This window comes from Phycodurus eques, chromosome 2 (assembly GCF_024500275.1).
Source record: "Phycodurus eques isolate BA_2022a chromosome 2, UOR_Pequ_1.1, whole genome shotgun sequence".
Lineage (NCBI taxonomy): Eukaryota > Metazoa > Chordata > Actinopteri > Syngnathiformes > Syngnathidae > Phycodurus > Phycodurus eques.
In genome coordinates this window covers 2841093-2854451 of record NC_084526.1, presented here as the reverse complement: position 1 = coordinate 2854451, position 13359 = coordinate 2841093, and the positions used below count along the sequence as shown (strand labels likewise).

The following is a 13359-nucleotide window of genomic DNA, read 5'->3' as shown; positions in this document are numbered from 1 at the left end:
ACTCTTAGGTCTTTTTCACCCATATTTTACCATTTTCAGTCATTTTCTTAAACTCATTTTTAATCATTGTTACCTTCTTTTTTTTTTTTTTTTTTTTAAACAATTTTAATAAATTTTTTACCACGCGTTCTTGTCAGTTTTCACCCATATTTTGACCATTTCACTCTTTTCTCCCCCACTTTTAACCATTTTCAAATTTTTCTTGAACAACTATTGGCTGACTGATTGATGCAGAGGCGTTTCCCAAGACTTTTGTCCGCATGGTATTCAAGAGGGATATTTTTGTTTTGGCTTTGGTTTGTGACGCTTTGTTTCCCTTCGGGCTTGGGTGTCGTGTTGAGGGCGCGCGCGTGCTCGCTTTTCACCTCATGTTGTACATACTGTCGACGAAAAAGATGATTTATGTGGCACGTTTGCTGTTGCTGCTTGTGACAAACGAGAGACGCAAAGTGGAAAACAAACTAAAGATGGAAGAAAAAAAAAACAAAAAAAACATTTTCTAAAAATCATCTGTGATGATGAGCTTTGAAGAGTTTTGTGCTTTGTATTTGCTCATTTGTTTTCCTCAATAAATTCCATTTCTTTGCACCAATCGCGGCTGCTGGTTGTGCTTGCACACACACCCACAAGTGCAAAACACATTTATTAGTGTTATTCATCATAAAATTGAGCAGTGATGTCATCAACACCGATTGACACTATTCTAATTGTTTTACATTTCTTTTCACCGTTTTCTCACAAGTATACTTTCCAAGCCGCCCCCCAATACCCAAAAAAATACCCTTTTCCTATTTTTTAAAATTTTTGTAAAGGTTTTCACTCTTAAAATAAAATCCAGTTTTTGTTACCCTTTCCACCCCTTCCTCCCCCAAAAAAATCACATTTTATTCACATTTGTAGTAATTTTGCAATTTTAAATATTTAATCATTTAAACATTTATTTTTTTATTTTATTTTTAAAAACACCTATATTCAATCATTGTTTTGACAAATTTTTCACAACTTTCCACTGTCAATTTCCACAAATTTTCATTTTCTCTCATTAAAATTTTTTTTTGTGAACAAAATATTTGGTTTAACCATTTCCTCTCACATTTGACGTAATGACACTGACTCGCTCGTTAATAAATGCCATCTATATCATGGCTGTTTTAGTTGTTAGGTTCCTTTTTCACTTTTTCCATTTGTCACTCATTTTGGGAGAAATTAATCACTTTTTCTTTTAAACCAATGGTCACTCATTTGATGACCATTTATTACCATTTTTAACCATTTAGAATTTTTCAAGATTTAATAAAACAAAACAAAAAAAACAACAAAAAAAAAACTACCTTTTTTCATATTTCTGATTGTTTTCACCATTTGAAACTTTTTTCACGCTCACATTTTCAAATTTTTTTTTCCAGATTTTTGAATGAGTTTCTGGTTCAAATTTTTGCTCACTTTATTCAATTTTCCCCTAATTTGTCTTACGATCATCACAATTTTTATTTTTATTTTTTACCATTTTTCAACTGCTTTCACTCATTAGAATTATTATTATTTTTTTAATGTAATGTGATGATGCGTTCACCGACTTAAAAGTCACAACCCGTCATCTCGTCACAGCTCACTTTTACGACAGTAAAAGTCAAAACAACAGACAAACATTCAACCACTGCGATGCAATCTGCCAATCACGTGTTGGGAAAACGAGGGAGCGTGACATTTATTTTTTTTCCCCCTTCCTCTCAACTATCTTCAGCCGCCACAAAGCTTCCTTTCATACCCAAGCGATGCACCAGCAACACTCACTGGAACTATTTCGGAATGCCACGGAGAATCAGTGCCGCAATTTCCTCACCGCTTCCATTATTCATGCCTGTGTGTGTCTGAGATGATTGGAGTGCAAGGTTGAGCCTTTGACGGATGAAAATTACGTTGGAGGCAGGAAGCAAAAACATGACAGAAATCACAACACCGCTCCCTAGCCGCTTGAAAGCGTTTTACTAGTCGCTTGGTGGCATCTTGATGGTGCTTTGGAGCCCAGGTGCGGCTGATAAACCTCTCGCTAGCAGTTTCAACCTGAAACTCTGTTGCTAAACAATGTAGCTGTCCCCTCCTTTCAAAAAGGAAAATCATAGCCACTAGCTAGCATCTTCTCTGTTTGGTAGCATCTTGCCACTATTTTACAAGCTAATTAGTACATCTTGTTAGTGGCTTAAATCTCAAAATCTGAAATTAAACACAACTTATTCGAAAAGGAAAACCACCACTGCTCGCTAGCATGTTACGATCATTTGTTTTACGAATCATTTGGTAGCATTTCGCTAGCAGTTGAAAGTGGTCCATTGGTTTCAAAAGCAATATCACCTGCGCTCGGTCGTCTCTTGCTAGCATGTTACTGGCCACTAGGTAGCATTTCGTTAGCGGTTTGTACTTTTGATTTGGATTTTACTTTTACTCACCTGGGTTGTGGTGTGCATTGGCAAAAAGTACCAAATGTGAAATTGATGTGCTTTTTATTCCACACAGAGTTGAACAATTAGTCCAAACATAAAAACAATAAAAATAAAAAATAAAACAACATTTCAAAAGACAAAAACAAAACAAAGAAAGTTGTTCAGACATGCTGGAAATGTGCGTCAGCTGTTGGCATCTTTGTCGTCTCACAGGTTTTTTTCGCTCTTCTTCACTTTCTTCCTGACTCGGTACACGTGGAAGGTTTTGTTCTGGAAGGTTCTTTTGAACAAGGCGCTGTACTCCGGCGAGTCTGTCTTGACGGCGTCGCAAAATCGCGGCTGGGCGGCGGCCACCAGGTCAGCCTCGTTGTCACCTTCGCCGTCCATGATCTGATTGGACGGAAAAACGTCATGTGACCATCACAAACAGAAGGAGATACACTCTATTGCCAAAAGTATTCGCTCACCTGCCTTGACTCAGATACAGTATGAATCCCATTCTTAATCCACAGGGTTTCATATGAGATCGGTCCACATTCTGCAATTAGAACATCTGAAACTCTTCTGGAAAGGCTTTCCACAAGGCTTAGGAGTGTCTTCATGGGAATTCATGACCATTTTTCTAGAAGCGCATTTGTGAGGCTACGCACTGATGCTGGACGATCAGGCCTGGCTCTCAGTCTCCGCAAAAGTGCTCTATTGGGTTCAGGTCAGAACTGTGCAGGCCAGTCAATTTCATCTGCATCAAACTCTCTCATCTGTGTCTTTATGAACCTTGATTGGGAAAGTTGGAAATGTCCAAAATATTAGCCACTGAGCTGCAGCCAAAGGAACTCTGAATGCTTCAGCATACCAAGAGATTTTGGACAGTTAAACAGTTTGAGGATTCCACCTTCCTGTTCCAACATGTCTGTGCACCAGTGCACAAAGCAAGGTCCATAAAGACACGGATGAGAGAATTTGGTATGGATGAACTTGACTGGCCTCAACCCGACAGAACGCCTTTGGGTTGAAGCCGTTACAGCTGCAAAGGGTAGCAACATCATATTAAACCATATGGATTTAGAATGGGACATCACTTCAAATCACGTGAGTCAAGGCAGCTGAGCCAATACCTTTGGCAATAAAGCGCACGCTTGATTTGGTCTTACCTTTAACCTTAGTGAAAAAAGAAATTCAAACTTCCTTGTCCATTTTTCACTCATTTTGGACAATTTTTTTGTACCATTTTTATTCACTTTTAATTTTTGATTTTTCCATTCTTTTTAATACATTTCCAGTAATTATTCACTCGTTATTTCCCCAATGGTCACAATTTTTCTCACCCTTGGCACTCATTTTGTATTGAATTTTCTTTTATAAAACTTTTTAATTCAAATAAAAATAATTTTTATACATTTTATTTTGATATTTTCATGTTTTGAGTCCATTTTCACTCAATTTTACATTTCTTTTCACCCTTTTTACCATTTTATCATTTCTCTGTTTTGTTTAATTTATTTATTATTGAGCCATTTTATTTAAAAAATCTTGGTCTATTTGCATTTATTATTGTTTAAAAAAAAATAATAATAATTAAAAAAAACAAAGGTCACGCTTTTCCAGCCACTGGCACAACTATTTCATTCAAGTGTTTCTTTTCACCATTGTCACTTGGTTTTTCAAATGATCATTTTCACTCGTTTGACGTAATGAAAAGTGTAAAAGGAAAAAAGGTAACCCAGCCTCGCTTAGGCAGCGACATGACTCAACTCCAACTCCTTTGTGTCTTCTTTTTTGTTACCACGACGCGACTTTACTCCACTCGATGATATGCGTTGTGCGTGTACGTTTGTACTACGTGTATACTGTATTTGAGCGGCAGGCCTTAGTAACTTACATTGTAGAAAAGCAAAGCAGACATTTTGAGAAGAAAAAGATCATAGTTTGTCAAGAAGAAAAGAGAGCGTCGAGACACGCCGCTTGGAGAGTTCTTTACGACACCACCAACGCGGCGTCGGCGTTTGGAGTGGCGAGCGTCAACCTCAGCGGACGACATTATGGATCTTTTGCGGAGGAGGAAGAGAAGGAGGAGAAAAGAAAGCGAACCCACGTGTCCGTTGGCCAAGTCGAGCAAGTCTCGCAGGCGACATCCTCGGCGGTGCCGGCGCTCGTAGCAGATGGAGTTCTCCAGCACCACGTAGTCGGCGCCCAGACTTTGCAGGATGGAGTGGATCTCCTGCGGGGAGCGGCGGGCGTACACCTGGTACACCTGAAACCACAACAACAACACTCAAGCCTGGTTGTCTTGAATATGTCCACACTTGTTAACATTATGCGCGTATGTGAGTGGACAGTAGTGCTCGGACCCACCCTGTGATCCACGTGATCGGGACTACAGCAGCTACTGAACAACTGCGAATTCGCGAAGTAATTCAAAATGGCGGCGGCCGTAAAAAACGAAAGCAGATGCGGCCTGGCAGCATTGCACCACTTGGCTGATTAAAGTACGTAGCATGTTATTTGATTCGTTTTGAACCAACTGCAAGAATTGACCTTTTGTTTTTTTTCATGGGGATTCGTGAGTCAATTCGAATCACCGCAGATTCGCTCATAGCTCAAGTGTGTGTACATGTACGCTGAAACAGGTCTTCCCCTAAAAATTATTGAATGAGCAGGGATAAACCGCCGATAAGTGTTTTGGGTGTTGGTTCCCCCAAATAAAAAAGAAAAAACAAAAAGAAAAATGAAAAACATTTTTTAATGTTTTCTTTTTTTTTTTTTTTTTTTAAATCATCAAATAGGTGAATCCACGGGTGCCGACCCGCGTGTACGCGGGGTTCCAGGGTGCGTTTGTATGTGCACGAAGAGACTTGGAACAGACTTTCCATTATACGTGCATGTCAATTCATAGACAGATTGACAGATATTGTGTGTGGAAAATCCACCGACAATTGACGGCCATTTTTATTGCCTTGAAAAAAAAACAAAAAACGATTTTTTGATGTACTGTGGTTCTAGTTCCTACGTTTTGAAGCACGTAGTGTTTTGTTATTTTTGGCAGCAGCCGTGAGGTCGCTTACATCATTTCAGACACTCGGGGCAGATTAGCAAAACAACGCTGCTGCTGTTGTATTTTGGCGCACAGGAGACAAACCAGCTCATGTTTGCCCCATTAGCACACAAATTGCTTATTCGTCGTTCAATCGCAACGCTGGCGCCGTTTGCTGGAGAAACGCCAATCGGCTGACGACGTGCCCTCCGGCAAGGCGGCGAACACCAACAGATGCTCGCTGTGTTCATTCACGTGCGAAAATGTTCCATTTTCTCGAGTGGGACCGCTAAATGAACGCTCCTTGATGATGAGTCGCACACATTTAGCCAAACACAAAAAGAGTCAATTTTGGGGATGGTTTCCCCCCCCCTAGATGTTCATTACGGACAACTAACAACAACTGTGAATGGACAGCAAGTGTTTAAAAGATTCTTTTTCAAAGATTTGGGCTTCCTGTTGTTGGGCGGTCAGTTAGACATGGAGAGTAAAGAGAAACGACCAGCTTTCCGCTCCTCGACTCATCATTTACCGCAATGTGCCTTTTTTTTTTAATTGATTTGTATCGTTTCTTTTTGTTTGTATGTTGTTTGTGTTCCATGACTACTTGTTGTCCTGGGCCAGGAAACTCAACAAGGTTTAAACAATTTCAAATAAAACATAGCAATGTATATGAATGAACAGACTAATTTTGATGGAAGGGTGAAAATTGAAGCATGTTGAACATGTTTTGTTATTTTGATACCACCAGTGAGATTGCTTGCATCATTTAAGACACTAAGGGCACATTACCAGATGGACAGTGCCGTCGGCTAACGTGTTCATTCACATAGAAAAATGAAAAATTCCCTCTGGTGCACCAATTAAATGAAACGGCAACAAGACTAAAAAAAATGTGGCCGTGTTTTTTCGTTCCAGATGTTCATTAAGGACAAACATACAGGACGTCCCGTGGAGGTTTTCTGCAGTGGCAGGAAAACCGTGGCTGCGTTTCAGCTTTGTCACTGATTAGCTGCCCCTGCTCCCTGGGCAGCCATTTTGTGACCTCGCCCCGCTGCCCTCGGGGGCTTTGGTGACATTTTTCAAGGCTCGGAAAACAGCATCACGAAACCTGTGAGGAAACGCTCGGTTCAATGCGAACGGCCACGTGCGCGGACGTTCTTGGCTGGTGAGGCCAAGAACGACAGACAGCACAGTCACATTCACCCATTTATTTGAGCTTAACTTGTTTTTATGCTTGTACAAATCATGTGTTTGCAATGGAGCCACAGAAGTTTCACATCCAGATTTAAGAGTGAACGCCCACATCTCAGGGTTGCTCCACCCACAGTGCCTAATTTGCACAAATGTCCGACGTCAAATTCCAATGAAGTTGGGACGTTGTGTTAAACATAAATAAAAACACGATACAATGATTTGCACATCCTGTTCAACCTATATTTAAAAAAGGTCAAACAGTTTCAGGAAAATGTTCCTCAATGTACAATTTAGGGACCCCGGACCGTTGAACAGCTGAGGCTGTACATCGAGCAAGAATGGGAAAGAATTCCACCTACAAAGCTTCAACAATTAGCGTCGTCAGTTCCCAAACGTTTATTGAACGTTGTTAAAAGAAAAGGTGGTGTTTTTATTTATGTTTAACACAATGTCCCAACTTCATTGGAATTGGGGTTGTAAAAGGACAGACAGATGTTTCCATCATGCGTGTCGACAGATGTTTACAGTAAAAAGGAAACCTAAAAAGGAGTAGAGTTGTGCCGCAGGTACCTGTTTGGTCCTGTCCCTCAGGTCCTTGTCTTCGTAGTGCGGGTGGTTGGTGATGACTCTCCCTGTGCACAGTTTGATGCCGGCCAGCAGCTGCATGCTTCCCGCCAAGACGGCGCGCTCGGGGGTCTTTGTGCTGCCAACAAATCAAGTGCTCCGGCGGATTAAAGAGAGGACACACGTCGCCCATTGTTACACGGCACGGCGGTGGGGTTGGGGGGGGGGGGGGGGGGGGGAGTATCTGCAAGGTGAGGCATGCGTCTGTAGCTTTTGTTCACGTTTAGTCTTCAGCTTTGTTGCGGAAGGCCGCGTGAGCTTCAAGTACGCGCAACGCTGCTGTCGTTTGAATGCTACGTTCCTGGGCAAACACGCTGAGTTCAAACGAAAAAGCAGCAGCAACAGACGCCGTTACGGAAGAGCAGGATCGTGTTTAAAAAGCTGGACGACAGCAGTTAAGTGTTGACATTATGAGTGGAAGTCAATCGAAAGACATACTGTCGCATCTAACCGGCTTCAGGGGCTGAATTTTCATGAGCTAAGTTCAGTGTTTTGTGGCAAATTTGACCCGTAATTGCTTGCTTCAAAACTAAATGATGGACTTCCTGTGTCTTTTCATGCAGTGCTTCTTGAGAGTTTTTGGTGAGTCGACTCATGATGAACAAGCCTTCCAAATGTCCTGTTCATAAGAGAAACCGTCTTCGGGGGGCTGAATTTTCAAAGAACGCTGGGGGGTGTTCAGCAGCAGTAGAACGCGTGCGCTGACACCTGATCGGCGCACGCGGGTCGCTTTCACTCGGTCTCCTTTATCTCGTCGGTGGCGGGTCCAGCTGATTGGGGCGCCGCGCGGCAGGAAGTCTCCTGGGAGACTTCCTCCCTCGGAGCTGATTTCCATTTCATCTCGCATCGGTACTCCAGCTTGTCAGCCTGACATTATAAAAATGATATAATGATATTCATTTCCGAGCGCGTGGGTGCGACGACCCGTCGGGTCCCGTTTGTATGCGATGCTCATTTTATTTGAGCACCCCTAATGAATAAAATAAAATACACGTGTGAAAAATATAACATCTTGATTTGCTTCACCTCATACTCGTCAACTATTTTATAACCTCTGACTTGTTTGCATTTAGATTGTGTGTGTATGTAGATGCATGTTTCCATTATGTGTGTGAATGGTTCGACAGTTGTTGACATTGCGGATCTTTAGGATGCGAAACCTGCGTGGGCCGACAAGCTTAAATAATGCACACATTTAATATTTACTACCAAAACTCTTCATGTAAGTCGACATCTTCCGAGTCATGACGTCATGAATTGCGACGTGGAAAGAAAAAAAAACCAACTGGCATGATAAACTGAATTACTGGTACTCTACATGCTGTAGTATTCGTGTGTTGGATGTGTACCTTTAAGGGGCGCGGCCTAGTGTGTGCTGCCGCAACTGGAGTCGAGTTGCCCGGTTCGCCTGCGTGTGAGCATCTGGTCGTGAGTTGTGGCCTACAGCAGCTCCCTGCGAGTGAGTCCATTTTGTTTTTGTGTGTTTGTCCCGTTCAATAAACGCCGACCTCTGTATATTTCATATCTCCATAATTTCCAACGGGAAATGTGCTTACTTAAAATGTCATGCGTCCTGGATGGATGATTTTGCAGGTTTTAACTGTATTGGCCTGGCATTTGACTTGCGACCAGTCCCAAGGTGTTCCGTGCCTCGGCTCTCGCCCGCGTCAGAAGACAGGGATACCAACTCACTCACGACCTAATGAGGACCACCACAACAGGAAATGTATGTTTGGATTTCTTGGTGTTGCTTTTTGAACACCCACCGTGTCAAATAACGAGTTCCATCACGCGGCAATCTCAAATGAGCATTTCTTCAAACTACAAAAACATCAGCATGAAGGCATCCATCTTTTTTCCGCTCCTTGTTACAGGCGGCGCCGGTTGAAGTCAGCGTGATTTCCTCGCACGGAACCTAATAACCCCGCTCAGCTCAGACGCGGCGGCCGTAAGACGAGCTTCCTTCGCCGCCGTAACGCTTTCATACGGAATGTAATTAGCGCGGTGGCCAGGCTTAGTTTAGCGCTCCTCCCTGCCGGAGTAATTCCACACAGCCCATATAATCCTGGCAGCCTAATGGGATTAGCTCCTAAGGCAAGGGAACCCGTGTCACACACGCACGCACACACGCACGCACATTAGCATTTGAGCGTTAGCAGCCAAGGTAATCACAGCTATCAGAGTAATAACTGTGTTGTAATATAATAATAACAGTGCGATAATGCTAAAATACCTAAATTGGTCACACGCAAACCACAAGGAGAAAGCAAACAGATGGTCCCAATTAAACTCAGGTTTTAATCAAAACAACAGCACCAACCTAGTGAGTCTTGAAATTCTACTTTGAAACCATAATCCATGTTTGAAAACCTTAATTAAACCCTAATCTTCTTTTGAAACTATTTTTGAAACCCAAATCCAGGCATGAAACCCAAATTTGAAACATTGACTCTGTTTTGGAAGCTAAATTTGATACCCTAACCTTGTCTTAAAAAACTCCTTTGAAACCCTAACGTGTTCTCAAAACAATCATTTAAAACCGTAATCCAGGTCTAATCCTCTCGTGAAACCATAATCTGAAGAACAAATCCAGGCCTAAAACCCTACCTGTCTTGAAACCCTACTTTGAAACCCAAATGTTTTCTTGAAACCCTTCTTAAAAACACTAACCCTGTGTTGACACTGTAATTCCAAGACCTAATCCTGTTTTGAAACCCTGACCCTGGCATTAAACCCTACTCAGAAACCCTAACGGTTTTAAACCCCCAAGCCTCTAAACAACACTAACCAACACATTACACATTCATTAAAGCATAGACACCTGAGCACCATTTGAACTTTGTTGCTAACCAGAACAGCAGCACACCAACAGTCTGCATTGGAGTCAAGAGAAGGCTCCCGCAAATGAAGTTAAGCGCACGGCGTGAGACTTCCAAGGCCGAGATCCCGCCAGGCCGACGCTCTCGATCAGCAGCCCGGCCACGGAGACTCTCACGGGGTGGGGGGGGGGGGGGGCGTTTCGACCGGAGCTGTGCCCAAAAAAACGGGCCTCTTCCAGCAGCCCCTTATGTCTTATTCATCAAGACCCCTGGGCTCTCATCAGTCAGGGTCCACACACACAAACGCACACATGCACTGACACACAATGCACACAAACACACTCTAATCAAGGACATCAAACAAAGTGGGGGAAATTAATAAGATTTGCTTTGATGTGAGAGAAGATGATCTGTGTGTGTGTGTGTGTGTGTGTGTGTGTGTGTGTGTGTGTGTGTGTGTGTACCTAATCCAGGTCATGAGCTCCACAGTGTCTGGATCGTAGAACTCCCTCAAGTCAGACAGCTCCTCCACCATCTTGGGCCAGAACTGCAGGCGAGCAAATGAAATTTAAAAAAATAAATAAATAAATAAAAATAAAGCACATGTACCAAGTATGAAAAAATATTCAATGATTAATACAAAATAAAATAAAATGTAGTGATGAAATGAAAAGTGACTTTCGGTGTTTCCCTGTCAGAAAAATAAACAAATGTATCTATTCATTTATTTTTTTAATCCATAAAAATTAACATTGAAAAAAACAAACTCAGACTAAAAATATTTATAAACATTATTATATTAAAAACATCCAAATTAATTTTCACTATGACTCACTTTTTTTTTTTTTTCAGATTACGTCACAGAACAAAAATAAATAAAATTTAAAAACGACAAAAAATAAATAAAAAGGAATCAAGATGAAAGTCACAACAACAAAAATAAGAATTGAATTTTGTCTTTTATTATTATTTTAACGCACAACAATCAATGCAGAACAACAACCCCAAGAATTACATTTTGAAGACAAGTAGAAAAATAAAAAAATGATAAATAAAAAACTTTTTTTTTCAAAATACATTGCAGAATATTTAATGTCACACCAAGTGACCAGAATTTTTGCAATGATGATTGACTGTAAATAGTAAACCAAATGAATAAAAAAAAATATGAGATTAGACACTTGAATAAGTATTTTGCTGGCACATCTGAGTGTGGGCCCGAGCAACAAAATGCAAATGTGCTAAGTGTGCCAGCAGCAGACCGTATTCATTCATTTTAGCCAACTGCCTGTATACGAATATGCTGCCCGCATTATGAAATGACAATAACATAATAGGAGAAAGATGGAAAAAAAAAAAAAAAAAAAACGCTTGCTGCTGTGGTCAAAACACACAATGGACGAGCTATTATTTGCGTAGTGGGTGCGGGAAGGTGCTACCTTGTAATAGAGGAAGACCATCACGGCCAGAGGCGCGGCATATCGCACCAATCGGACCTGGCGGAGGGCAGACAGCAGCAGAGAGTTGGAATGAAATGAAGGCACCTGAACGCATCACACGCACAGCAGCTTATCTGATGGTGAAACTATAAGAGCCACACTGACCCCCGGTGGCTACCTTGAACGCATCCCTTCACACCTGGATTGATGGGAGTTGCCGCGAGCCTCGGGGACGACGATATTAGATTTATGATGATTCGCGTCGGAAAAAAAGCAACTCATATTGGCCCCAAAAGGGTGCAGTCGAGGACTGTGGGTGAACTGAGCCTCTGTCGGCCTATGGGGACAAATAAGCTATCGAATGGGAAACTGACTTACCGTCTTACAACCCGAATCAGAAACCTAAACCTAGGCTTGAAGACCTACTTTGAAACACTCTGTCTTCAAACCCTATTCTGAAACGCTCGCCTTGATGAAATATTCATTAGGAAACCCTAACCCTCACCTTGAATGTGAAACCCTAATCCTGTATTGAAAACAGTCTGTCTTCAAATCCTACTTTATAACCCTAACTTATCTTGAAATCAAATATGAAACCTTAACCTGACTGGCATAAAACCCTATTTTGAACCCCTCAGGCTGGCTTGAAACCTCCAATTTAAACCCTAACCCTGATTTGAAACCCTAATTTGAAACCATAACCCAGTCTTAAAAACCTCATTTTCAACCCCAGCTATGTCTTGAAACCCTACTTTGTAACCTTGAAACGTTAACTCAGGCTTTGAACCCTACCTTGAACCCCCTCAACTGTCTTGAAAACTTCGTTTGAAACCCAAACTGTCACCAAACCCTAAACCTGTTTCACAACTCAACTTTGAAACCCTAATCCTGTTTGAAAATGCTCTTTGTAACCCCTCACCCTTTCTTGAACCCCTATTTTGGAAACCCTGGCATAGCTTTCCCTCATTTTAAACTGCAGGCCAGCCTCGAAACCCTAACCCAGGCTTGAAACCTTACTTTGAAACACTAACTCTGATTTAAAACCCTACATTGAAACCCAAACACGATCTCAAAACCCTGATTTGTAATTCCATTTTACTGTTGAAACAGTGTTACTTTTAGATTACTAAAAAAAAAAAACTTCAGACAGTGTATATGTACTCGCTATTACTTCAGTGTTGTTATCGTTATCAAGGGAATATAAGAAGTCTACACACCCCTGTTCAAATGCCAGGTTTTTGTTGTAAAAAAAAAAAAAAAAAAAAAGCTCGAAATAAATTGTTTCAAAACTTTTCCCCACCATCAATTGAATTCATTGTTTTAATTTGTTCGAGAGGGCAACTAAAAATAAACACCTGATAGAATGCGGTTGCAGAAGTGTGCACACCCGCTGATAACTGGGGTTGTGGCTGTGTTCAGAATTAACCAATCACATTCAAGCTCACGTTAAATACGAGTTAGCACACGCTTGCCACCATTTCAAGCGCCTCTGATTAACCCCAAATAAAGTTCAGTAGTTCTAGTATGCTTTTTTAGGCTTGTCATGTACTCACTATGAATTTAGTGTTGCATCGGAGAGCGCGAAGAAGTATCGTCCACACGTCCCTGCCGCACACGCCGTACGCCGCCACGGCACACATGTGCCCCGTCCAGATGTACTTCATCCTGGCGAGCGGAAATAATAAATGAGGAGGAAAAAAAGAAAGTGAAATCTGGTAAGACGAACTTTTTCAAAGCAGGGAAGCGAGAAGAGGCACAAAAAAAAAAAAAAAAAAAAAGAAACGACGTCTGCCTGCACTTTTGGCCTC

The 13359-nt window shown here is 41.6% G+C and overlaps 1 protein-coding gene across 1 annotated transcript in view; it reads right to left on the bottom strand.

Annotated features, from left to right (window-relative positions):
• Positions 1 to 2509: 2509 nt before the first annotated feature.
• dpy19l3 (dpy-19 like C-mannosyltransferase 3) overlaps positions 2510 to 13359 on the bottom strand; it is a 29091-nt gene continuing 18241 nt past the window's right edge. The window contains exons 14-19 of the mRNA XM_061705162.1: positions 13105 to 13216; positions 11552 to 11608; positions 10577 to 10659; positions 7240 to 7372; positions 4534 to 4692; positions 2510 to 2831 (exon numbers count right to left, since the gene is read on the bottom strand). Coding sequence (XP_061561146.1) covers positions 2649 to 2831; positions 4534 to 4692; positions 7240 to 7372; positions 10577 to 10659; positions 11552 to 11608; positions 13105 to 13216 — 727 coding nt within the window. The 3' untranslated portion in view covers positions 2510 to 2648. The remainder of the gene's footprint in view (positions 2832 to 4533; positions 4693 to 7239; positions 7373 to 10576; positions 10660 to 11551; positions 11609 to 13104; positions 13217 to 13359) is intronic.